Below are 26,493 nucleotides of genomic sequence, written 5' to 3'. Positions count from 1 at the left end.
CTGAGGTTGGATCTGTGTCTGTAGGCGATTTGTCTCTTCTATTTTAATAGTGGATTTGTCTGCACATTTCTTCCTACTACTAGAGATCTGGTCGGCTTTTCATATAGTAGAGTCGTCAGTGCAAGAGCAAAGAAAATTTAGTTGTATTATTTGCTACATAAACACAGTAGCACATCAAGTTTCTAGCACTGAAAACAGTTAACTGCATAGTTTTCAGAGATTTGCTTTCTGAATACATTGAACAGATATTCATGCAGTTGGCTTTCATTTCATTGCCCTCAAACACAGCAGGAGAGATGCTGAAGCAAAACAGTTTTACATCCCTGGGAATGAAGGAAGCACATTCCTAGTTTGAAGTAACACGACTTTTAGATAGAATTCAAGTCACTCCAATGAAGTAATTTTCTATTTAGAACAAAACCAGAGAATCACAAACCCATCTTTCATTAACCATGCAAAAGAAGTACAAACCCAACAATCATCTATTGGCGTAGGTAGCACAAACTAGTCAGCATTCATTGAAGGCCCCAGGCTAAGTCTTACCTAGAGACTCTAGTTCCATTCACAAACCCACATGCTACTTAGCAAACACAGTACAAAATATGTAGTCTTTATGTTGACTTCTCCTTTAGCAAAACATGGAATATTTGGCTACAAATTTTATGCCTCAAGTACATGAATAGCAAAATAAAAGTTTTGGATGGAAATGCGGCAGAGGGGAGGAAGAAACTTCCGTTTTCAAATAAGAATTTTCAACATCTTTGAAACTTGGCCACATACAATTAGTGTCTCTATCACCTGGCCAGTTCAGGACAGAGGCAGATAGACAGTACAAAAACAAATAGTGTCCCTCTAAGCCACTATTCCTGTATGGTAATCTCCAGAAAAGCTGAAGTTTCTGTGTGACAAGGCTCAAACTGGACCTCTATCCTAATGAGCTAGGTAGTTTAACATCACCCGATCTGTAAGACACCCGTAGCAGCACAAGAGAGGCAGAAAACACTTCAACCATTGGTAATAATTCCTTCGGAGCTTACTTTGAGGCACTTCGTATGCAGTATGCACCAGAATACCTCATTTCTATCTTCTCACACATGCGCCTACCACCATGTGAAGACTTGATAGAACATTACACTGCAGATCTCGTGACAAAAGTTAAATCCTGAAGATACTGATATTGAAGATTTTCACGTTAGAGTTCAAATGTGAGCTTCCCTGCAGGATCTGTTGCCTAAAAGTTACTGTGAGAAGAATGCAAACTGCAGCAGCTTACACTGAAATGTAAGTGAAACCCATCAGTTCAGCTTCACTTTAGTCCAAAGTGCAAAAATAAATACTATTTTTCCTTAAAAGGTGCTGTCAGTAGTAATTAAATCTCTGCCTAAATACACTCATTAAAGAACTAAGAAGTTTTCTACCTAAGGAAATTCTAAGGATGACCTGTTGTACAGTTACCTCTGCTACTGCTATAGCCAGGCTCTGACCACCAAATTTAGTTGAAAATACTTCTATTATAGCAGATGATAGCACAGCACACATTTTGCTCTGTAAGAGCACAGTGCGTGAGGGTGAGAGTGCATCCAGATATTGCTGGTTACATTTTTGGTTTTGTCTAGTTCCACCTGTATGTAGTTTTTGGCCAGTTAAAAACTAATTTGATCTTGTACTTTTGATAGTGTTTTTTTGCTCATTCTTGAGTTGTCCATTAGGTGTAGCAGCAGTTTTATAGTCATTGTCAGGGGCTTTTATCACTAAGAGTCTGAAAGGTTCAGTTGGTTTCCGAAGTCTCTGAACAACAACAGCATTTTGCAAATTTGCTTCCTCCAGTGTGAGCGTCTCATCTCGCAGCTCTCGAAACGGCAGCGAAGTAGTCAGTGTGAAGGGAACACTTCCCTCTGATCCTTGATACTTTGTTATGAAGTCTCTGACATGGCTTATTCTGAGAAGAAAAAAAGAAAACTCAGCATTAGAGCACTCCAGTCCCAACACAGGCCACATGCACAACACACGTGGCTACCACAAGAAGAGAATGAGACACCCACTTCATGTAATAGCTGATGGCATAGAAACGGAGGAACATAGATGGGGTGGTATCCTGAAGTGCCTGATCCACTGGGGAGGCAAGGACCAAGGTTTGCATGCTCCGAGAGGTTGGACCAGATGATCCTTGAGGTCCCTTCCAACCTGCTATTCTATGATTCTATGAGAGCAGTCCCGAGGGAAAAAGGATGAGTACCTTATTCTGAGCACTGAAATGCTTCACTATGGCTCAGTGGGCAGTTACCCCAGCCTACCATTTCTTAACCAGCTGGTGGAGCTCTTACCTGAGGTTTCGGTAGCCAAGAGCTAGAATAAAGATGCCTCCAGTGTGTGGTACATGTAGCAGAACCATAATAATAATAAAGAAAAAGGGCTTGCAAATTTGTCTGGATGGCTTATGAGTTAACTACATCTAAATATAGTCTCCTTCTACCAAAGCAGGTGCAGCAGTGAATTCATTATAGATTCAAGCTGCCTGTTAAGAACCTTGCAACAAGTGAGCAAGACAGAGGTTTTGCTGTGGAAGAAATCATGATTGACCAATTTAATTAGAAAATGAAGATCTATACCAGTAAAATAAACGTAGTGTCAGTGCCCATCCTCTGATCCTGAGGCCAACTGGTAGACTCTGGCTACTGGCAAATTGTTAAACTCCTCCTTCCTCTCCCCCATGTGCAGGGTAGCCCATGGGGTTTACTGCCTCCTGGGAACGGTCCGTGACCTGAGCTAACGTCTGAACCAAGCCTAGATATTGTTTGAGAAAGTGCTAGTTGGCTTGGGGGAAAGCCATCCTAACACTTTAGCAGCACAGATGACCAAATTTTCATGCCTTAGCCATACTTTCTAGGACAGATATAGCCAGCATCTAATTCCCGTGCATGGAGGCCTTAATTAAGAGACAGTGCTTGGTCTTATAAGCCTAGAGCCTGAAAAACCTCAAGCAGGAATAAATTTTTGGTTGGCCATTTACAGGTGTCTACGTGCATTATATCAAAGTTCATTGGGTCCCAAGATACTCGAGCAATTAGCCACCAGCTATCTGCTTTAGGATGAACAAGTTCCTTTCCAGGCTCTGTACCCGATGCTCCAGGGTGACACTGACTTAGCAACTACTCAAGAAGGGACACAACTCAATTGAAGACACAGCTGCGTGTGCTATTCCTACAGCACTGCTCTGCTAGTTGCTTCACACTCATGTCTCCTCGATTCCCCACACTGCACTATTACAATGCTACCTGCAGTTTTGCTCCAATGCTGTAACTTCAATCTTTCATCAGTAATCAAGTCATATCTAAAGTAGTAGTTACTGTGGCACATACACATTCTATCTTCAAAAGGGTAAAAGTAATCAATTTACCCAGGCACTGCAATATATATGCTACAGGTTATTTACCTATACTTTAATTAACAAATAGTTGAATGTTTTCTGCTTCTCCACTGAAAGGACTGCTACACATGCAATCATAATGCTTAAGGACATGTACTCTAGGAGGATTTCTGCTATTTCTTACTAGCTCATACACAAATACTGTACACAGCACAAACGTGGTCTTGTGGCAAGAGGATATGTTATGATGGAATATTTATTGGAAACTACTTCAAAAAGAGCATCGCATCAGTAAGGCTGTTCTGCTTATCTCAGACTTTTTTTTTTCCTCCAAAAGCACTTAGCAGCTGTTCAAACTGCTATTTACCATGAAGACAAAAGGCTTCTAAATATACTAAAATGTGTGAAACCTGGAATAATTAAGATATTAAACCCTCTAATGAAGTATTTATAATTAAAATAGCAACCGAGTCTTCAGCAGTACATCGCAACAGTGTTTCAGTTCACACTTCAGGCCACTAACAGGAATAAATTAGTACAAGTTAAAGTTACAGTCATTAACCTTCAACTGCTGAGCTTTTTTTCTGACCAGCCCCAAAGACATACACTGTTCATCTTCACAGCAGTCTGGGTTGTATTAAATCTATGATCGCTGTAAACTGCTTCACAGAGAAGCACAGGTGACATATCCTTTCCGTATGATGTGACTGTATAGTACTGGAGTAATTTCTCAAATTACAGATCTGAGAAAGGTCTCTAAACACAGTAGTTCTACAATTTAACGTTAAACAGTTAATCCTACTTTCTCAAAGCTCCTGCATACATATGCTGCGCTGACACCTTCTGACGTTATCCCCATTTATAAGCCTCTTTGGGAACTGGGAATTTTACTAATTAAGAATTAAACACATTGGATGCATTCTATTCTGGCCATGTTGACATGCAGGTGATGAACCGCCCCTGCCTAGTGCACTGACTCCAGCCCTCCCTAGACGTTTCTCTGGCTCAGCTCTAAGTCACATCCTCCAGCTCCCAGCTGCGGTGCTGTCTATGCCCAATGACTAGCAGCCTTTTTACTAAGCAATCTGCTCCAGACGTAGTCATTTTGTGAGAGATCTGTCATCTTAAAAGCTGTTTCCTCTAGTAGTGAGCAATACATACACCTTCACTGCCACTAACCTGCAAAGAACTACAGTTTCCTCAGGTTTTCATTTATGCTCAGTTATCTGCTGACTGTTAACATCAGTTCATGTTCCTCTTACGCTCCTCTCTTGTCAGCTAAAAGATTTCTCAAAATTTGAAAGGAGGTTTTCTAGATACAGCTGAACAGCAGTCCAATGTTAAGTGAACTGAGGAGGTAGATTATTCACAGGAATTAGACTTATGCGTACAGGCACAGGACAAATAGTTCAGATACAAATACGTATGACAGTGCCAAAATAAATCTTACCTGTGAGAAACATTGAATTTCTGAATTATCCTTTCCCCATCAGCTAACCAGATCTGGATGTTAGTGATAGGCTCCAAATCATTTAAGGGTACTAAAGGCAGGTGTCTTTTGTTGTCAGGTCCTTGATGATCATCTCTTACTTTAGAGATTATCCTTGGAGTAGCACTGCAAAGAAAAGCCATACGAGGTTACACCTTCTGTGTACACATGTAAGCTTGAACCTCCCTCCGGGCCTCTGCTTCTGGAGCTTTCTGCCCTATATCAGGGTGCATTGATGAATTCTTTTTTTAACAGATGCAGGAATACTGACATAAACATCAGCTTTTTTTTTTTTAATTGTATGCTAATACTTTCTCTTGAGGACTTCAACATGCTAAAGAATTTCAGTTTGCTCATGTTAAACATTTTTACAAGATGGAAGGGAACTTAAATATCAAGGGATTAAATACAAATACACAAGAGATGAAACAACCTGAAGATTCTTCGTGCATTTTTTGTACTCTAATCACACAGGTGAAACTTTAAGGGGTTTGAGTATTGAATTTGCATACTTAATGTTAATTTTCACCATAATGTGATTACAGTAATTCAATTTAACTGAATGTTGTTAGCCTTGATTTAGGCTCCAGCATCATCTATTTCAGCTTAGAAGCATTACTCATCTATCAGGGACATTGACTTAATGTGAAAATCCAGGCTGATGCACACAGCACTTGGATTTTGTTTTTTTTCTAAGGCACTTTCCACAGCTGACCCTACCATAAGGGCAAAGATCCATAAAATGACTTGACAGAATACAGGGACCTCAGTCCAAGCACATGGTCTTAAAAGAGGGGGAAAAAAAAACCTACTGGCAAAAATTTTTTTCTGAAAAAAAGTCTAGTCTTTCAGGACTAAGCTTGTTAAGCATGTACTGTTTAAGTCATCATAAGGCCTGGTCCAACGGGCACATCCTCAGCTCATGTGAGTATAACCAGATGTTTGCTTACAAAACAATAGCAGTGATTTAAGGAGTTACCATTTCTTCTCCGAGCTCAGCTGTGGTCACTGACTACATGAACACTTCATGGTGGTTTGCGGAAAAGCTTTCTCTTTGCACAGAAAATTGATTAGTTACTCTTTCTTGAGAGAGAAGTCGGTAACCAATGGCCACAGAATAACAGTCTTAACAATACCACATCTGCTTCACAGGTGCATCCTTGCATCCTTCTTGTACCTGTCTTAGTTTAACCATAAACCAGAAAAGTCACAGCCAATTTATTATTAAAACAAAGATGGCTAATGACTTAATATATTCAGGCTAATTAAGTTAGAGTCTTGGGCTCAAGTCCTTCTCAGTCTGAGGTATTTCAAAAACTCTTATCACCCACTGCCTAGTTAAGTGCCCTAATGCCTAGGCTATGAGCCAGTAGAGGTACTTTTTATGTCTTCCATTGAAACTCTGCAAAAAGAATGAGAATCAAGGAATCTCATTCTCAAGCGAGCAATAAGAGACTTTCACCACAACTGGAGGCAGATGAGAGGCACAGAATTGACTGTTTTGCATTAGACAGGTATCAGCTGGGGCACAAGAACTTGGCACCAACAGATTCCAAGAGGCACATCTGTAAAACATTCTGGTACTCCAAGTACGGGTGACTTACTATGACCCACCTGCCTCTACTGATTTACTTCTCTCACACCCATCTTCTGTTCGTACTTGACCTTAACACAAAATAAATCCTAACTGCCCTCCAGATCTGGAAAAAACCAGCTTGAGCACCAGCAACATAATGTTAAACAGTCTCAGGAGCAGAGCGAAAAAAAAAGTTCAAGTCATGCTTCAGTGCAGCAATGATCAGCTTTCGCTGTCTACTTGATCAGTGGCGTTCAGTTGCAGGTTCAGACACTGAAGTATGAGCGCTCGTGTGTGAGCTAGCTGTCTCCAGTACGGCAGAGGCTGGAGAGGTAGTCAACCACGCAGATGCCAGGCATCCGGTTTAGCCTGGGCTGAACTACATTGCAGCCCATCAGTCACAGCTGTAGTTCAGACAACTGTCTCAAATGGATACAGATTTTGCTGTCATTCTCAAACTGACTTCCCTCGTGGCTGCATCTCAGAATTTGTGGTAGGCACTGGAGATGGAATAGCAAGTATCTGTGAAACTGAAGCCAACACGTTAAGCTAAGCTGCAAGAGAAAGTCAGAAGATCTATATTCACCAAGGTTTAAAGCATTTCTATACTTAATAACTTTGCTCTTGTAGAACTGACAGATAAAGCCATCTAGTGGTGGGACCTTTGACTAAAGCTGCAAACCAAGAATCTAAGTCTCTTATTAGCCTGAGATCAAAGCATTATCACCCCTTTTAAAGGCTTGTTCCTTTTATAAGATTATCAAAAGAAGTTGTAAACTAAAGATCAAAGAGACATAAGAGCCTCCTGTCAACTTTCTGAAAAGCCCAAGAGGTAACCATCGTGCCTAACCCTAACTAATGGTTAAGAAGCTTGAAACACAATGTTTTACCCTAAGGAGGTTATAAAGCAAGCCCCCTTTGCTACAAGGGATTTCAGTCAATACTTAATTAACATGCTTCTAAGGCAGTCTTTAAAGTGCATTGATAAGCTTAATAGAAAAGTGCGGTTGCAATCTTGTTATAGTCCCTAACTATTAAGTGCAGCTGAACGGTGGTAGATAAAACAGAATATATCCATTAGTTATATAGGTTCATAAGGTATATTGGAAAAGTCTGATAAGTCTCCTTTGTTTCTCCTGTACAACAAAAAGGGAGAGGATCAAGCTCATCTGAGTTATATCAAACATATCATTTTCAGTTCCTCCATTTTTCCTCCAACAAAAGTTTTAATGAGCCAGTCAACAGACTGATTCATAACGGTTCATCCACCACATAATCCATCCATCTGGAAACACCGGCAGAAAATCTATAGACTATTAAAAAAAAATATTTATTTGACAAGCAGAAGTTTAGCTAGATCATAAGCTGAAATAAACTGTTCAGTCATTTGCCTCTCTCATTTCTGATTAAGCACACAAATGCAACTGTGGAAAGGGAGTTCTATAGCTTAAAATTTGTTGCAGGTCTCAGACAGCACTATTTCCCCAGAAAGCTTTTCTGCTGAAAGAGTAGCATAGGCATGCAATGGACATTTATTAATATCAGGAAGTGAGCACTAGTTTATGGAGTAAGAGCACTTATGGCTCATGTTTCCAACATCAGCAAAAATATTTACTCGCCTTGAAAGAGAAGGCTCTGATAACATAGCGCTGAATAGGCTAGCAAGAGTAGAATAAAAAATGGCATTTTATCCAGTCCATAAAGACAAAAAATTCTGAGCAAGTTGTAGGATGTTGCAGTGTACAAGACCAGTCAACTGAAATTCACAGAACAGCATGTTTCCAGAACCTAACTCGCCTATTGGGAAGCAAGATCATTACTTGCTGTAGGCATGACAGAGCTTGACAAGCAAGTGAACAACCTACCATTTAGGACTGGTTAGCAGCAGAGACGCAGCACACTGAAGATCTTTTTGCTTCTGCTATATACAGGTCTCCTTGTAGATAAAACAAGGTTAAGTTCTCAACCCTTGTTTGCTCAGGACTTCAGCGCTACCAGAAGCAAGCCTGGCAGCGTCTCATCCATCTATCGAGGGATGGTTTTCCCTATTGACCATATCTACTCAAGCATGTAGCAATTGAATAGACTGTGCTACAGAAACAGATGAAACTGATAAAACAGATACTCGCTTCTCTGAGGCAGCCTGGAACCACTCATCCTTTACCATTATCAGTCTCTTACTCTGCAGATCATTATCTCCTTCCCCCGCCTCATCTGTTCCTACCCAAATCACACTTTCCCTCAGCACAAGCACTGAGCCTTAGCAGCAAGCCCTTTCCACTTCATCGAAACAAGCTGTTCACCTAAGGTTTCACCACGGTCTAACAACCGCAGTCAGCAGGCCACTGAGCATCCCACCCGTGAAGGCTTCCTGTGGGCTCCTGGTCACTGGATGTGTTCTGTTCCCTAGGCCGAAGTCTGCTTTTACAGGCACGTAAGTCTTACACAACAGGGATATGTGAAGCAGATAATTTGGCTGCAGTAAGCAAAAGTCACAGGGATCAAATACGTGAACTCCTGGCCTGTCCAACAATGGCCTTCCAAAACACAATACCGTTCGGTTATAAATCAAGTTCAGTTTTAGCATTGGCATTAGTGGCTGACACTCTCCCATCACAAGAGTCACGGAGTAAAGGGAAGAGGATCACTGTAACACACTAAAATGTCTTACTGCAATAAATGCATGAGGAATTTTAAGAGAATGCAAAATAACCTCTTACTTCTTCATTTCCCTTTATGGGATTGTCATACTCCCCTCTTCTCACACAAAGTACTGAACATACAGCTTTAAAAGAGATTCTTTTCTCTTAAATCACAGAATAGAAGAGTGACAGCCTTTCAGCTGGAAACAGTTCTGCTAATATTGAGACCTTGAACAAAGAAAGCCAACAGCACCCTGGCTGTATTAACAGGAACACAGCCAGTAGACTGTGGGAGCCGATTATCCCCCATGCAGCGCTCATTAGACACACCTAAATACTGCACTCAGATTTGGTACCCAAAATAAAAGAAAGATGTCAATAAACTGGAGCAAGTTCCACAGAGGGCCACCAAGATGGCCACAGGCTGGAGCTTCTCCCTGTGAGGAGAGGCTGGAGGAGAGGGGCTTGTTTAGCCTGTGGAAGAGATGGTGTCGGGGGGGACACCTAACAGCAGCCTGCGAGGGTCTACAGGAGGTCATCAGGAGGAGGAACCCAGGCTCTTCATGGTGGACATAAATTGAAACAAGAGACGTTCAGACTGGATATAAGGAAAAATTTCTTTCCCATGAGGACAGTCCAGCACTGAAGCAGGCTGTGCAGCTTCCACTCTTGCAGGATTTCAAGGCCCAACTGGATACAAGCCTGAGCAACATCATCTGTCCCCACAGCTGACCCTGCTTTGAGCAGGAGCTTGGACTAGAGAACTCCAGAGGTCACTTCCAACCTGAATTATGAGCTCCTTTACTATAGGTATAGTTTCCTTCAGCTACTCAATCATAGATCACGTCAGACTACTCACCTTCCTAATCTGTAGCCGTGTCCAGAAAAGGCATGAAACACTGGCTTTTTCGATGACAAATACACCTTATCTTTTTTATCTTCCACTTTCACATCTACCTCCTCCTTATCAAAAACTTTTCGTAGCTCAAAAGGCAGTTCCCTTAAGAAAAAAAAAATACACGTCAGAAAAAGAACTACTATACTGCTTTCAGTATACAATAGATTAATGATTAATACCTGTTCTATGTTTATCCTTTCAAGGATGATGCTTTCAGAAAAAAAACAAACAAACAAACTTCACAAGTATTTACTAAGAGTTATGTTAAGTGCATGACATACAAACAACTTCAAGTTCCTGAACTGCAAATTAACTAGAAAGTGAACAATAAAAAAAGACATCATCATGCAAGCTGTTGAACAATGTCCAAATCTACTCAGCAGTTACCACTCGAAAGCACATGATGCGTAGGAAGTTCAGTGTTGCCATACATTGCTGCAAAAGTTCAATTATTTTATCCCCATAGCAAAAACAAGAAGAAAAAAAGACAACTGCCTTTTAAAGAGAAAGAACTGAGTTTAGACACAATGTGTTTAACTACAAATAAACACGAATCTCAGCTTTTAAAAATTAGATCATCACTAATAGCTACACTCTTTCGTGCAGTAACATCACCTCGGTAATGCTTTATTTGCATTAAGCGGAACACAACAATGCCTTTTTCTATGAGCTCTGATGCAGATACATTTTCGGGTGGTGGGGCTCAGCTGGCACAGGGGCTGTACTAAGTGCTTCTCTACCATCAACAATTATGCAGGAACCATCTTGTAATTAGCATCTTCACAAGCAAACGGTGGAACAAAGGTGGCAAACTTTTGATGCATGCACACAAAGAAAGCAAAGGGCTTTAAACAGTGCAGTTAATTGCTATTACAACTAACACAGGTGACAGCTATAGAGCAGAAATATAGTGTGAAATTAGTATTTTTGGTGGGCTAGCAAAGTATGGAAAAGACAACAAATGCAATGGCTTAGTAATTTCACATACTTGAAAAGGAGTTATTAAATTATATTCTCCATAAAACTATCTTCTCCTCTCCATTTGTATGGGGTGAGGAAACAGACTACAAACTAAAGGCTCAAAATTACATTGGTTTGTATGATCAGCCTGCTTTTTAAAGCAACACTGCAAACACTAGCAGAAATCAGGATAGCATGCTAATTTTTGGTAGAGGGATAAAAGTAAGATTGCCATATACACACAAATGACTGAAATAACAAGTTTGTACTAGGAAAAATGTCTGAAATTTAAGACTGATCAGAGTTTCTTGATGTTACATGGAGCAACTGTGCCCATTTAAGGCTTTTCATCAATAAAAAGAAAACAAAGACCATAAAACCAGAAATGCTCAACCACTTGTGCAATGAGTTCGTTAGTCAAAGTACCATTTGATCAGTAGCTCTTACTGGGCACTCTGATTCATTCTTTGTTTCATTCTGCACCTGCTGTGCCCCCTACGAACACTCACTTTTATCTATTTCATCAGCAACTGTACGACTACTGCAATTGAAAGCTATATTAAACCTGTTGATGTTAAAACAGCCATTAGCACTGCAGGAACTGAGACAGGCAGTGGCCTACGCTCCTACAGGGATACTGCAGTGCAGCAAAGCCAAGCAGCTATATAGAAAATTTAGAGCATAAGCTAAGTGCTATCCAAAGCAGATTAACTCAGGCTGATTAAGAACACAAAACTCACCCTTTTTTAATGGAGTCCAAGAACTGCTGGTTTGCAACATCAGTGTAGCTCCTAAGTTCACTGTCATTTACTGTAAACCCATTTTTCCAAAGTTTAATGATTACATCAACCTATAAAGTAAGAACAATTCTCATTATAACACTGATGTAAAACCAGCTTGGTATACCCACAGTACCCTATGGTTATAAATCATCCACTGCATGGACTAAAAATACTGAGAGAAGGCTCACTATAATCTGTTTCGGCCTTGTGCCAACAGGCAGAGCAACTGCAAGGGGTAAGTGACATTTCTAAGTATCTTGTGTCAATCAGAGTTAGAAATAAACCTTCCCCCAATCATTTTGCTTTCCTAGGTCAAGAACACGCCTTCAGTTTGGCGGGGGCAGGGGAGGGGGGGGAAGAGCTGGAAGATCCCAGCCAGCTGCAACTCTTCAAGAGCTAATTTGGGAGCACACATGCCTGGTGTTGGAACACCAACTACCAGAATAGTCCAGCTGGGGATTTATTAGGGTAAAGCCTTGTTCTGATCATTCAGGAGGATTTTCTGAAAGTAAGGCATTGAGATAATGCATGCACAAGCCTTTCACTCAGGAAACGCGGCAAGTATCAGAAAATTTACTTTCAGACAGTCATACATTTACGTTACCTTGGAATTCCTGGCTACATTCAAAACCTTGGTGTTATGGGAATGAAAAAATAAATTTCAGCAATTCATTAAGTTTGCCAGAGAATATCCACTACTTTAACTTGTAGCCTTCACACCATTCACTGAAATCTCTCCAACTTTAATATGGATATATTTGGGATTGCATTTTCATATTTACACATCATGCCATTTAAGGAAGCATTTGATCATCCAGGTCTGATCCCTGAAATAATGTTGTCTTGAGACACACTCGGCCACATGTGAGGTATACAAAGAACGTACAAATGCAGAATTCACCTCAGCTGGAAATTAGTTTGAACTAGGCTTGATAGCACTTGACAATTTTATCTTTTTTTTTTTTTCTTTTTTGCAGTTTGACTTGTTAGAAGATGATTGCTACATAAATACACAGCATGTGCAAACTGCTGAATAAAACTCCTTCTCTTTTGGTTGGATATCTGTCAAAAAGGTATACAGCACTCAGCAAGATTAGATTCCTTTAAAAAGTCTGGTGTCTCATGGCACCAATGCATACAGAAGGAGTTACCACAGGAAGGTTCCTCTACAGTGAACCACTATGCAAGTTTAACACAGACTAATTATTCCACACCAGCTTCCCATTTAGGTATCGACACAAGTACTGCCGTGGAACACTATTTCAGAACTCCAATTTAAGGTATTGCTCCCGACACTCCTTTTCTCCCAGGCTCAGTTGGGGATCCATCCAGCAATGCCCACTCCAAATTTCTCCTTGACATCTTTGTTCTACATGGCCTGTTCTCCAGGCCCTTACCAGTCTTTCGGGAGTAGCAGAAAAATATGAAAGGGACAGAATCACTGAGATACAAACCCATACTAAACATCCCACTACTACCACAACTATACAAATGAGAGCAAACGGAAAAAATCTGGGCTATGCCTCTGCATAAAATGGCTGCAACTCTTTAAACAACTTCTTATGTAACAGTAGTTGTCATTCCTTGCACCTCATGATCAGCCCACTCTCCTTACTAATAAAGCAGAAGTGCACTAGCCAATGCCAGCATAAGTCCTAGAACAACACTAAACCTACCATAAAACAGTAAGAGCCAGAAGCACAGAAGCATAGGCCGGGTTGACTAAGAGATGGGAGACTGTTCCTACTGCTGCCTGAATTCCATGTGCATTTTTTACAGATGTACTGGGTAAGACTGCTGGACTTCTTGCATTTGTTTTCCAGAGTACTCTTGGAGTGCTGTTACGTTAAACAGGAGTATTTTTTCTTCACCGCCTACCTGGTTCTTGACTGTAGTTGGGGGCATACATATAGCACCAACCTTCTGAGCTTCTTCAAAAAGGTTATCTACAAGGTAGTCACAGTTTTGTTCTGTACCATTCAGAATCTGATCATTGGTTCCCGATTTACACATCCTGCAGAACAAAGACGTAAGTGAAAACGATGCCTCAGAACACACTAGAAGACAAGCAGTTACCCAGGAAGTTCCGTACCAAGAGGTGTAAAAGGCATGCTCCCCTGCACCCAGCTTACTTGGTTGTTCCAAACCATCAGGCCAACTTTGCGTTGTGCCTCTTCTAGAAGCTTCTTACGAGTCTCTCATTGCTACTATTTGCACTTCAGATGCACAAGTTAAAGAATGACAATAGAAAAGGTGAATTCATCTATGCAGAGACTTCTAAACTCGGTATCAGAGCAAGGAATGCAAGTTAGATGATTCGTACTTCTAATTCAGACCATCAAACATTTAACGGCACGCCAACGAAAGGCCTTCCTTATAGTGTTTCCATGATATAGGCTTGGGTGACTGACTTTGCCATAAGTTTTAAAACCACATACAAGAAAATTGCCCTAGGATTTACTCCCCCACCCCCACTTGAACCTCCCCATTCCCAGCACCATCACCGAACCACCATTACTGTCTTTGAGAGTACGTTAGAGAAACTGAAGAACAAGTGACTCAAGACCACTCGAGCACACTGAAGAAATACAACAGAAGACTTCAATACTGTGGAGACTGCCAGAGTACTAAAAAAGATGCATCAACCACATCTTTTGATAGAACGCTGTACATGTGACAGCTGTTTCTGTTAGATTTTCACCTATAAAAATGCAGAAATATGCAACCTGAATGAATGATTATCTTTCACTTTAGGTTCTTTGCATAATAAGAGGATTATGCAGCTTTTGGTAAACATGGCAGGAGTTATTCCTATTGGAGATTCAGAAAAGTCTATTTTAAGCAGTTCAGAAAAAAAAAATCCCAGCTCTTGAAAAATACCCAGTTTTACATAAAACTCTGCATTCAATTCAAGAGCAGCAATGCTTACTTGAATGGTAATTAGATACATTTGCATAAAAAGGAATTGTTTGCAGTGCATCTATGCAACACTAAGAATCCCTACAAATTAACATCTTTAAACAAAAGAAAAACTCAACATTAAAGGAGAAATTTCAAAAGTATGCTGTCCCCCTTTTAGTTTTCTAATAGAACAAAAGAAACCTGAAGCGTTAATCTAGGTATTCGCTATGCTTTATCTCAGAAACATAACTGGAAAACCAAACACCTCCATATCAAATGTAGAAGTGCACAGTGAGTTAGCAATTTATAAGGCTGCCTTTCTATTTCAAATAAAAATATTTACACAGCTTCTTGCATCTAGGGAACATTCCATCTACATGAAAAATCTTTTAGCAAAACATTATATTTTTTTAAAACTTCAGTATATGTGAAGCAGGTGGATACAGAAAAAAAAGTTAAAATTTTAAAATTTAATATAAAGCTTGAAAAGTCATGACAGTACACACAAACAGCAATAGGAAAGGAAGAGGAAAAAGGGGGAGGGGGGCACTGACACCTACCATTCTTTCTTTACAGTTTTGATATTGTCCATGTCTTTCATTCTGGTGCTTCACCTAATTATAAAAAGAAGACAGGTTAAAAAAACCCAAACCAAACAAAAGACCAGACAAAATCCGCAGCACACTTTGCCTCCTTTTGTAGCTGAAACACTCTTTATAGTTTTTCCTATGTTGATAGTACATTTAACCAGAAACCTCAGCCTCCCCCCCACCAAGTCTCCAGATGGTTCTTTGTTTTCCTGCAGTTTCTAATTTAATGACACATGAACCATGCATCAGTTTCAGACATTCAAAAGGAAGATTACTTTTTCATAAATGTACAAAATAAATTCCACAATAATCGTGTGAATTGAAAATACATACCCATACTTACGCTAAGCTAAGAAAAAAACATCCCATTCCTTTTCTGAGCAGCGTGATTTAAACTCCCCTGATTTTTCACAACACTATGAGACCGTTGCACAAAAACTGCACTGCCACTGCAGGCATCCTAATGACCTTCACCTTCACAGCGTGCATTATCAAAAGGTGCAAGATTTGTCAGGTTCCTCTTCCTACCAGATCTCAACATATCGGTGCAGCATCCCAGAAACTGTGAATTATCAGTTCTGGTCTACCATTTAGCTGGAAAGAAAATCCTGGATTTGCAAGTACTAAATATACTACAGGATTAGTCTGTCGAGTCAAAAGAAATGAAGAATGCCATACTGATCTCATTACACTCACTTCCGAGCTCTCTGAAAAAAGTTACAGAAAGTCACAAAAAGCCAGAAATTCCCAAAAACACCCTTAAAAAATAGAATCACTAAAATTAGACAAGCTCCCAGAAGAACAGAAATTTGAAGTTGCAAGTGTGTTTAAAGAGTTATTCCTGAAAACCACTGGGTACGGGTTACACAGATGATGTTCTGCTCCTGGCAGGTTTGGGACTAAGTCACGATATTGTGCAGGGCTTTTAGACAGCATCAAACTAAGCAGTGACAGCCATCATACTCCTGAAAAAGTAGTATGCACAACGAGACTAAAATAAATTTTAAGTGGTCTTGACATCTAATTTAACAAGACAGAGAGGTTGGGGGGGGGGGGAAACAACATTCACTGCAACACTAAAAAAAAACCCCAACCCATTCAGTACTAATTCATGTTCCTCAGGAGGCTGGTATTGGTATTCCTTCACCTTAAAAGTTAAATCCTTGTGAGACACATTCTGTAGAAATGTATACAAGCCTTCAGAAAACTCCCATAACAACCAAAAAGCTTCGGTCAATATGTCCACAACAGGTTTTAAAGTTTAGGCAGCCTTCAACTTAACCCATGCTGTTACGCATTAGGTCAAAACATTATACTTAGCACACCTTTGATATGTCACACAAGATGTGGCACAGTCTTTTTTTTTTTTCCCCCACAGATGTTCTGCCAAAGCATTATATGTATCAGGCAAGCCTGGGCTGGTACATTATGACCTTATAAGCGTATCTGATCGCTGTACTTGGAACTTTGTACCTCCACTTAGGAAAAACGAACTTTCAGTATCAAGTAAGTATAGTATATTTAAGAGCGCTGAAAAAATATAATTTTTCAAACTTCTTCCAAATCAAGTTTTAACACACTTCAGCACAAAGTAATTTTTTGTGTTTTGTGTTAATGTGCTTATCTTCTAATCTTTCACTATTCAACAGACTAGTCCCCAAAGTAACAGGAGCCACCTCCAGCCATCTGCTTTTGTTGATTCTCTGTGACTTGTCATCAGAGCTGTTAAAGACAGACAGACACAATGAAGCAGCTCTTCAAATTAATTCTTTTGCTACATTAGGCTGGCCTCAAATGTGCATGAATAGTATTCAAAACTGGTCAGCTGTGAAAGTCGCTGTTCCTTCTAAGTACAACAACAATTACACTTAGAAGAAATGTTTGTGTTAATATATCAAGGTAAAGAAATAAGCCTACACAGCATATTGATGTTTATTATGACCAAAAAGCCATTAGGAGATAGCGATCAGACCACACTGCAAGCACTTTAGCTCAGCAAGCCAACCCAACTAGCACAAACAACCTCTCCCGCCAACTTCTGACCCACATCCCTGGATGTCACATAAAACATTAAGAGTTTTGGTATGTACTTTTTGTGTCTGTGATAAAAAGTAGCACAGAACTGAACTTCCACCTCCGGAAATTAAATTTAAACCTTAGGAAGAAGCTGAGGCTGCCAGCAGCCCACCAGAGCTACATCCCTGCAACCCTGGGCCACCGACCCGGCGATGGCCAAGGCCCCCCAGCCCCCGAGGCTCCATCCCTGCAACCCCAGGCCACTGACCCGGCGGTGGCCAAGGCCCCCCAGCCCCCAAGGCTCCATCCCTGCAACCCCGGGCCACTGACCTGGCGGTGGCCAAGGCCTTCCACTGCCAGCTCTCTGAAACAAGCAGCTCCCACCTACACCGTTACAGACACACTAATTTTGGCAGATATTTTTGTGCTCAATATCGTTGAGCCCACACATCCAGTTATTTTAATGCAAGAAAAACGAAACAGAAACTACTTTTGATGCTTTCTTTGCTCTGAAGGACAGAAATATTCAAGCAAGCACATAGAGTCCCCTCTCCCCCACGAACGCCTGGCTTACTAACTTTAGCAGAAAGTAAACTTCTCAAGTTGAAAACCGTTCACGGCAGAGCACAGTCTATCACCACACCACACAGAAATTACGACTGAAAACTGCACCGTACCGTGTGACAAAGAAACAAGACACGGCAAGTGCGAATGAAAAGCAAGATGAGCATCAAACCTAATGGCCTGAACGTGACTGATAGGCTCAGGTAAAAACCACAGCACGAACCCTGCCCAGCTGGCTGGAAGGGCTGTGCATTTTGGACAGACACCTGCCCCCCCCCCGGGCTGCCGGCCCCGGAGGCGATCGGCGCTCCCGCTCCGCGCCTCCTGCCAGAACGGCTGCCCAAAGCACGCCCCGCCGAGCGGCAGCCCCCGCCGAGCGGCAGCCCCCGCCGGCAGCACGGCGCGGTGGGCGGCCAGGGCGGTATTTTTAGAAGCGATGAGACAACGACGTGGTAGCAACGCGGGGGAGTAACGCCCCGGGGTGCCCGGGAAAGGGGCCGGGCCGGGTAACGGCCCCCGCAATGCCCGCGCCGAGGGACGCCTGACGCTGACGCCCCGCTCCAGGCGGGACGGGACCGAGGGCCGCCGGCGGAGCGGGGCGAAGCGCCGGGCGGAGGCAGCGAGAAGGCTCAGCCCGCCCTCCCCCTCAAGACGGCCGCGGGCAAAGTTCAAGCCCCGGTCGGAGCTGAGGGAGCCCCGGCCCGGCCTCTCCCCGCAGCCACTCACCCCGCCGCCGCCGCGGCACCGGCCTCCCCGCCGCGCCAACTCCTCACCGTCCCGCGCCCCACCGCGCAGGCGCGGCCGCCAACGGCCGGGGCGCCCGCTGCCCCCGCCCGGGCCCGGCGAGGCGGGGCGGGCGCGCGAGCTCCGCCCCGCCGCCATGTCGCGGCGGGGGGGGCTGCCGTGCCCCGTCGCGAGTGGGGCTCCCTCCGTGGGGATCCGCTCCCGCCTGTGCGGGGGGAACGCAGCTTCCCCAGGCGCTGCCCCGTCGGGGAGAGGCGAGGGCTGCCGGGACCCACGGCCCGGTGCTTCCCGCCCGAAGGAGCCGGGCCCCCCTCGCAGCGCTGCGGCTCGTCCCCTCAGGGCAGGGGGCAAAACGTCCGGGGCAGGCGCCCGGCGCGGCACCGCAGCCCTGGCTGCGCAGGGGGCTGCTGTCGCCCTGTGAGGGGCGGATAAACCTCTGCCTGCCAGGCCAACGTGTTCTACTGCAACGGCAGATTTCTCCTGCTGACTGAAGGAACAAAAGATACAGTTTATGTGCGTACGCAAAGGACAAAAAGCGGCATTCAGCCAGCGTCCACAATAGCGGAGAATGGGCCCAGTGTCTTGGCCAGACGCCCGCGCCCACACCTCCGTGGCGGCCCGGCTGCTGCCCTCTTTGTCCGCCCGGCACCGCGGAGGCAGAACAGCCGCCCGCTGAACCCTTCGGCGATGAGGAATCCTCATCCCGCTGCAAGGACTGACGAAGGGCGAGCGTTGATGTATTTGAAAAGGAGCCCTGCCGAGGCCTCGCGCCCAGGGCAGAAGAGCAGCGTGGTGGGTGGAAAGCGGAGCCCTCGCCTTCCTGAGGGTACATGAGGCAGGAGAGAATGGGACGGGGCGCTCAGGGAGGCCAGAGCCGTTCGGCAGCGTCCCCCTGACGTTCAGCTGCCGTGGGCCCTCGCAGACGTCGCGCTCTGTGGGATGGCGGAGCCAGGAGCTATCCAAAGCAAACACCGCAGCGAAGCAGCCAGCGCTGCCGAGCCAAGGCAGGGATTCCCTGCGATTCACAGCTTGCACCTGCATGCTTTTTAATAAGTTGTTTGGGTTTTTTTTTTTCCCAATAATTAGCGATGCACTGTAAAACATGTAGAATTAACCTAAATTGAACAGCCACAACTAGCTAATTCACATTAATTAATGGGAAATCCGCTGCGAATTTACAAGTGCGATCAAAGATAATTCCAAAAGCGAAGGTAATACTTCATTGAATGTCGTCTTCATGTTGGACCCGTTTCTGCAATCCCTTCATCGTAACAATTAAAATCACATTCTCAAAAACACTGAAATAAGATGCTTAGTCTCAGAGTTCAGTGAAAGTGAGTAAAAGAAGTAAAATCCGACCCCTGACAGTTATAATTTCTTCTTTGTAATGTACATCACAATGCACTAAACCCTTTGAAGACAGTTTGGATTAATCGTGAAGTTTTAATTGGATGCGATCTAATTACAGCTCCTGCCGAAGAATCTTCAGGGAAAATAGTAAATAAATTTGCCTTTTGTTTTGGTGTAAAATACATGGAGTCTTATCTTTCCAAATACAGATTTCTGAGATTCTGTTCTCCCTGGTTTTGTTTAATGTTTTAAATAACTTTTAAATTTTTGGATAGAAGGCACTTGTTTGTTAGAAGTGTTGCTTCTTGATTCCATTAAGTGAGGTTTTTTAAATATATATATATATATACACACACACACAACTTTTCACAAGAATATCATACCACTGTTAAAAAGTTTAAGGAATTTACAAAGCTCTAGGTAAAACTTCAGAAGGTTGTTCTGCAGTGCTGGAGTGTTTCATATTTTCTTTCAATATTTCAGTTTTCAAGTACACTGGCTCCATTTCATTAAACACGGAAGTTCAGTAATATGCTTAACCTTGCTTGAGGGCCCTTTCTGTGAAAATTTTATAGACCCAAAGGTAAGCATCGAAGGAGGCAAGATGGGACTTACCTGGTGTAATGATGCAGGCTGCCCAACTGCAATCACCTATTGATTTAGAAGATTAGCTCTATTACTGGAAATCAGAGTACAGCTGGAGACATGCTGACCTACTACAATAGGAATCGGTGTCCTAGTGAATTTAGTGGTTGCTTAAAAGCTCTTCTAAGTACAGCTGTTCTCCCTCAGGACTGAAACTATTGACAAAGCATAGGAGTGAGAAAAATCTTGAGGAAGATATTACTGTCTTCAGCTCCAGTATAACGTAAAAAATCAGTTTTTCTTAAAAGCTGGAAATTTTCAAGTTAAGAGTGTTGTTACAATCAAGACATCACTAAAATCCTTTTAGACTCTGTGCATTTCATACAGCTCATTCTCTGGCAAGAAATAGTACACGAGATGAACAGAAGCAAATGGTCCTTTTCTTACTGCGTGGTGAATAGAAGCAAACAGCCCAGACGGAGTTCGCTGAAAAAACACTAACAGGGCATTCACGAGATGAATACAACCATCTCATGCCCCCTTTGTCAAGAGAGATCAGATGCACTGGTGTGGAAGATAGTAACAACCCCTGAACTTGTTTTATAATGTAGGAGTGAATCTCAATGTTGACAAAATAAAGCAGTGTTTTAGCTGTCACCACTCCTCCCGTCAAGGTCACAGAAGAACCAGTGCACATAGCGTATCTAAAAACAAGCAGAAAATTAAATTTGAAGGGATATTTTTAAACTATATATTTAACAAGGTTAACCTGTGCCAGATGAAACCCATCAGCTACCTATAATTAACCATCAACGCATCAGCTATATTGATTGACCTTAACTCGAGATAGCAGTCCTTGCCTGAAGTCTTTGTAAGTGTATGCATACAGAGCTGGGAGAGAACGGGAGGGAAATGGGACTGTAAAATAAATAGAATCTGGTTATTCTGTACTTGGCAATTCCCTTGACAAAGACAGCACGTTCCTCTGCGCAGCGTCCTTTTCCCACGTGCTCCTTGCAGGAATGTGAAACCTTGCAGGCCGCCACACAGGGAGAAATCGCTTAAGGAGCCAATGTTTCTGGAAAGTTAGCTATGCAATGGAAAAGTGAGTCATTGTTTTATGGGAGACGTTGGGTGAATCAGCATTCATGAAGAGGGTGTTACCCCCGTGCAATGAAGGGCGTATCCACACATGCTGCTGGACTCTCGGACTGTATATCCACAAGAAAAGTGAATATAACTTCAATCTTAAAAGTAGCGTGGAATGCATAAAACCATGAAAAATTCAAGACAGCCTGAGCAACTGTTTGTACCAGATAACACACATTTGGAAATAACATATGATGTGAATTCTCAAAACAAAGACACTTTTAAGTGAAATTACAACGACGATACGGTAGTGTAGTTTACGAGATCGTTCTGGAATGCGTAACAAGAAAGCACACTTCTAAAGCTAAGATTGTGTGTGAGGACTAGGGAGATTTATGAGCAAATAATGTTTCCAATGGACTTCCCATGTGACCTTAATCAAGCCATTCTGCATTCGTATGCTCCTAAAGCTTATCGACAAATGTGTTAATAAATGCCTATTTTTAGGACAGAGCTGTACATCACCCAGCGTACTGAGATGATTTTGCCCACTTTTGTCCAAGATGGAAGCAATTTACAGCCTGAATGATCCTGCAGATTCCTGGCTTACAATATCATCAGCCTGTGAGTTTCACACAATTATTAGTATTAGAAAAGCCATCTACTGTAACCTTAGCTCAACGGAAAAAATGTTATGGAAACTAATGGCTAGATGTGATGGGAAGATAATTTTGAAATATTAGGAGGTAAGTCCCATTTAATGTCATCTACGAAATCTACTCTCTGATCCCGCTTCAAGTTGCAAAGATGTTATCTATTGTAGCGTGGAAAACAATCTTCGGATAGCTGTGCTGATAACAGGACTGAACAGTAACTAATTCCAAACCATAATTATTATACATTTTGAAATGATAATGGTAGTCATCAAATAACGGGCCATCTTTAATACCATTGCAAAATGCTAGCAATGTGGAGCGACTGTGTGACCTTAGGTGTTCAAGTTCAAGGTAGTACCAGTCCTGACTTCTGGACACTGCTTGTTTGATGTTTCCGAACTTATATCCCATGGGCGTATCTCTGTAATGGACCATCTCAAAGGGGAAACCACACAATCTTAATCTCTTAAGATCCCCTCAGGAAAGGTTTACCTAAGCAAGATCTAGTGTGAATCTTTTTTTATTTCGAGACTGAGCTGAAACCAGGATGAACTGACAGCATGACAGAGAGGAGCACACGAGAGCTTATAAATAGAGTCCTGAAAAGATGATTTGATTTCCATTCTTTGGAATGTTATAGCTATTCAGAGATAGCGCAAAGCAATCTCTGGTAAATTGCCCATGATTGAAGCAAACAGTAACTTTGGAATGGAACAGAGCTCTCTGGTCCCTAGTAGGCTGAAACTCTCTATAAAAGTTCTGAATAAGGGATGAAGGACTTTTTCTTTTGTTGTAACACGTTCCTGATTTCCTTGTAAAATAGGGACAGGTGGTAACAAAATCTTCCATCTCCAAATATTTCTTGTGCCATTAAAGACTACCCATGGAGGAAACAAGGCTTTCCATCCCTGGCTCATCTTTAAATGTCTTTTTACATCGCTAAGTCCCAATAAGATTTCATTCTCCAAGTCTTGTTTAATGGAAGGGGATTCTTTTGTTCATGTACTTTTTCGTGTTTTCCCAGTCCCCCAGTGGCGCACCTGCCACGGCAGATATTGTGCCTTCTTCTTAATATACGTTTCAGATATCTTCATCTTCTTCTCTGAACAACTGGAGATAAAAGAGTGTTGAACACTGCTGTAAGCTTCGGCATTTGTTATAAATTGGTTCCATTTGAAATACAGTCCTTCCCAATGGCCTTTATTTTCAGAAGTATTTAGACATCTGTCTGTAAGACCAAACTACAAATCGTGAAATTGAATCTTACTGGGAATGAGCTCTACAAAATTTTTACGTAACACTTAGTGGAGTGGGGGTCCAATCCTTCTTCCCTTCCTTTCTTCATTGTCTTTTGTCTTTCGCTACTCAGAGTTCTTATATTTTTCACAAAGCTTTTCCTGCATGCAGAGTGCTGAAGAGGGTCAAAATAGGTTTTTAATTCTGTTCTGTCTTCATATAATACTCAAAACAAACAACAGATATAAAAAATGGGAACAAGTAAATTCTTGGATTAGTGAAATTACTCTAAATCCATTTCTACAGTAATTCATCTTTCATTGTTAAACCACATTTAAATCTCTAAGTATGTGTGATATAAAATATTAATCCTATGTTAACATGTTCCCTGTATTACAAACAAAAATTCCAAACAAAACTAACAAGCAAACCTTGTAATTTACGATTTATTTATTTATATTATCAGTACTAAAAATGGCGATGGAGCTCACATAGAAGCTATAAAACCGTGAGCTGTTTGAGTCAAAATAACTAGCCACACCTTGTAAGGCGAACAAGACAACTAAGAAACCTGAAAATAAAACTACCTGTGAAAAACAATGTAGGGAGTAAACATCCAAAATGAAGCATGTCTTTACATGTTCCCGACTATGCTAACATAATGAGAATAAAGCACTAAAAATGTTCAAAGCAGTGAGCAGGGATTTTTAACTACATCAGTCCCTCTACAAGAGTAGTCCCTCTGGCATCATAAAGAGTACTCACTTGAGTATGGCTCACAGGAATGAGATCAGAACACTAAAAAAAAAAAGAAAAAAGGACACAACTATGGTAAAAATATTTAGTAAATATAAAATAAATAGCTTTTAAGTTGTGGGTTTTCTGTTGCTTCAACCAGATCTGGATAGGCACCCAGGAAAATCAATTTGCTTGCCTAACGACCAAGTTTATTTTACTTTTAAAAAGTCATCAGCATCAATGAGAGGAGCAGTGCTGGTTTGAATCAGGCATGTTGCAAACAGATGTTATGCAAGCTTCCCCAAACAGTCCTGCCAATGCATTGCAATCCTGAGTTATGACATTCACTAGAACCGCTGCAGTCTGGGCCCTTTTTTGGGCCACAGATTGATCTGTTGGTTTTCCCAAAATGGGGATGATATTTTTGTGATGTGTGCAAAAACTTGAATAGTATCAACGTGTTATCTTTCATTTTTAGACCATCAGAATTTGGACACCCTGAGTTACACGGCCTATCAGTAGTACAGGACAGAAATTGAAAAGTACATTATTTGTCATCATATGATTGTGATACTAACTCTCAGCAAACATATCTCCTGGTCCATTCCCGCAATGTCTTTGGTAAGGGACAGTCTCCTGTGGTTTCTTTCTATTCCTACTTTTGAAGGACAAAAGGAAGTGATTTCCAAATACCATTTTCAAAAACCGTTGTAGGTTTTTAATCAAAATACTCCCTTAGCCTACAAGTGTATGAAATGGCTACATCCTTTCATAACCTTTAAACAAATAAATGAAGAACCATAGGATATGAAACATAACAAAGCTAATCTTACAGAGCAGAACTACTATACTTTTGAAAGACCCTGCAGACTCTTGAACAGGAGATGAAGTACTGTTGCTAATGCCGATTAAAAGCTCTAAATAGAGAATGTAAAATGGAAAAAGACCATAGTTCCTACTCTGAAACACACTGTATTTTGGAGTATCTCATAAAAATGAAAATTTGTCGCTGTTCACAGTAAGAAAATTTTTGCTTGGAAATCTAAATAGCCCATTTTCTTATTATCCTAATGTCATTGTTGCGTATTTTATATTTGAAGTATATGCTCTACTATACTTTTTCAGACTTTAATCTTGAAAAGAAAGATGTGGGAGTATGCAGGTAAGGCAGAATAATAGTTTTTACATTTATTGTTCTTTACTAAAACATTACTGCACTTTCCGTCTTTAAACAGTAAAAATACTTTGATAAAGCTTGCTTGAGCCTCACAGCCTGAGCCATGTGATCAGTAATTTTAATATACTATTATTTTTTGTTAAAGAAGCAGAAAGCACTGAAATAATTTGCCCAGCGGTTCCAAACAAGTCAGCGTGAAATTAAAAGGTTGAGACTTTGTCACCTACAGTTCTATGCTTGTATTACTCAGCTACGTTTCTTTCACAAAGCTTTTGGTTTCGGGGCTTATGTGCGGGCACTGTGATAAGTTCAATAAAGGGGAACAAGTTGTGGTGAGAGAGGAGTGACTCTTACTGCACATCAGCGAGAAGGGATGGGATTATAGTTCGTGAACGGTCTGAGAAGCATTTAGGCATCCAATGTACTGTAATACACACTATTCTTCTTCCCTCTAAAATGCGTCTATTGGATCTGTGATAAGGGAGGCGAGAGAAAAATAAGCTTTCCAACGACGGAGCAGTGAACATCAAACGCAAGTTAAGGCTACCGGGCAAAATACAGCAGATGTTATCGGTGCCTTGTATGGCAGGCGAAGCAAGGGTGCATTCCTGATAGCCTGGCTATCGAGAGGATTTCTTAATAGCGAGACTCACCGGGCTGTGAAATAGTTTTCCACGGAAAATGGTGGAGATCCTATCCTTGGAGGACCCGTTCGCCTAAGCTGTCATGCCGGTGACCGGACAGAGCCCACCTGGGCGAGCAGAGCCCAGGCTCGGCTCCCCCAGGTCCGGGGGCAGAGCGCCCTTTTCGGCTGTAACCGGTGCCCCCTGTCGTCCCCCCCCCCCCCCCCCCGCGGCCCCGGGCCGCCGCCTCTTCCCCGCCCGCCAGCTCCTCACCGAAGCGCACCCTCATCCCTCGGCTTCAGCCCGCGGGAGGCGGCGGCGGCTCCCCCGCCCCGCCGGGTCACGCCGGGCCAGGCCCGTCCAGCGGCTCGCCAGCTCCCGACAGGCTTCGGGCAGGTGACGGCCCGTGCCCCGGGCCTCAGTCACCTCGCTCGGGCCCCGCCGCGGGGCCGGGGCCGCCGCCGCCCGGGCTCCGCCGCTGCCCGCAGCCTGACAGGACAGCGCACTCCC

At 42.4% G+C, this 26,493-nt stretch overlaps 1 protein-coding gene across 6 annotated transcripts; it reads right to left on the bottom strand.

The window, feature by feature from the left end:
- Window positions 1–119: 119 nt before the first annotated feature.
- Window positions 120–26,493, bottom strand: UBXN2A (UBX domain protein 2A). 6 transcript variants are annotated; one of them, XM_087776679.1, is made up of 9 exons: window positions 26,257–26,493; window positions 24,211–24,243; window positions 15,176–15,229; window positions 13,635–13,728; window positions 13,391–13,552; window positions 11,673–11,782; window positions 9,934–10,074; window positions 4,818–4,982; window positions 120–1,939 (listed from the first exon to the last, which is right to left on the bottom strand). In XM_087776679.1, exons 3-9 carry the CDS (start codon window positions 15,214–15,216, stop codon window positions 1,651–1,653), a joined length of 1,002 nt encoding a protein of 333 aa, XP_087632805.1. In that variant the 5' UTR covers window positions 15,217–15,229; window positions 24,211–24,243; window positions 26,257–26,493; the 3' UTR covers window positions 120–1,650. The 6 variants fall into 6 exon arrangements, with proteins under 6 accessions (XP_087632805.1, XP_087632806.1, XP_087632804.1 ...); XM_087776680.1 differs by lacking the exon at window positions 26,257–26,493 and adding an exon at window positions 26,014–26,187; XM_087776678.1 differs by lacking the exons at window positions 24,211–24,243; window positions 26,257–26,493 and adding an exon at window positions 18,512–18,606.

The sequence above is a fragment of the Nipponia nippon genome, unplaced genomic scaffold (assembly GCF_047370975.1).
Source record: "Nipponia nippon isolate SJK-2023a ecotype South Korea unplaced genomic scaffold, ASM4737097v1 scaffold_4, whole genome shotgun sequence".
NCBI classification, from domain to species: domain Eukaryota; kingdom Metazoa; phylum Chordata; class Aves; order Pelecaniformes; family Threskiornithidae; genus Nipponia; species Nipponia nippon.
This window is presented reverse-complemented; position numbering and strand designations above follow the sequence as displayed.

Excerpts from the sequence above, each read along its gene's own strand:
- UBXN2A (XM_087776679.1), bottom strand. The coding sequence starts at position 15,216 with ATGAAAGACATGGACAATATCAAAACTGTAAAGAAAGAATG. Across the intron at positions 4,983-9,933 it reads CACGGCTACAGATTAGGAAG|TGCTACTCCAAGGATAATCT; the intron begins GTGAGTAGTCTG and ends TTTTCTTTGCAG. Across the intron at positions 1,940-4,817 it reads AAATTCAATGTTTCTCACAG|AATAAGCCATGTCAGAGACT; the intron begins GTAAGATTTATT and ends TTTTCTTCTCAG.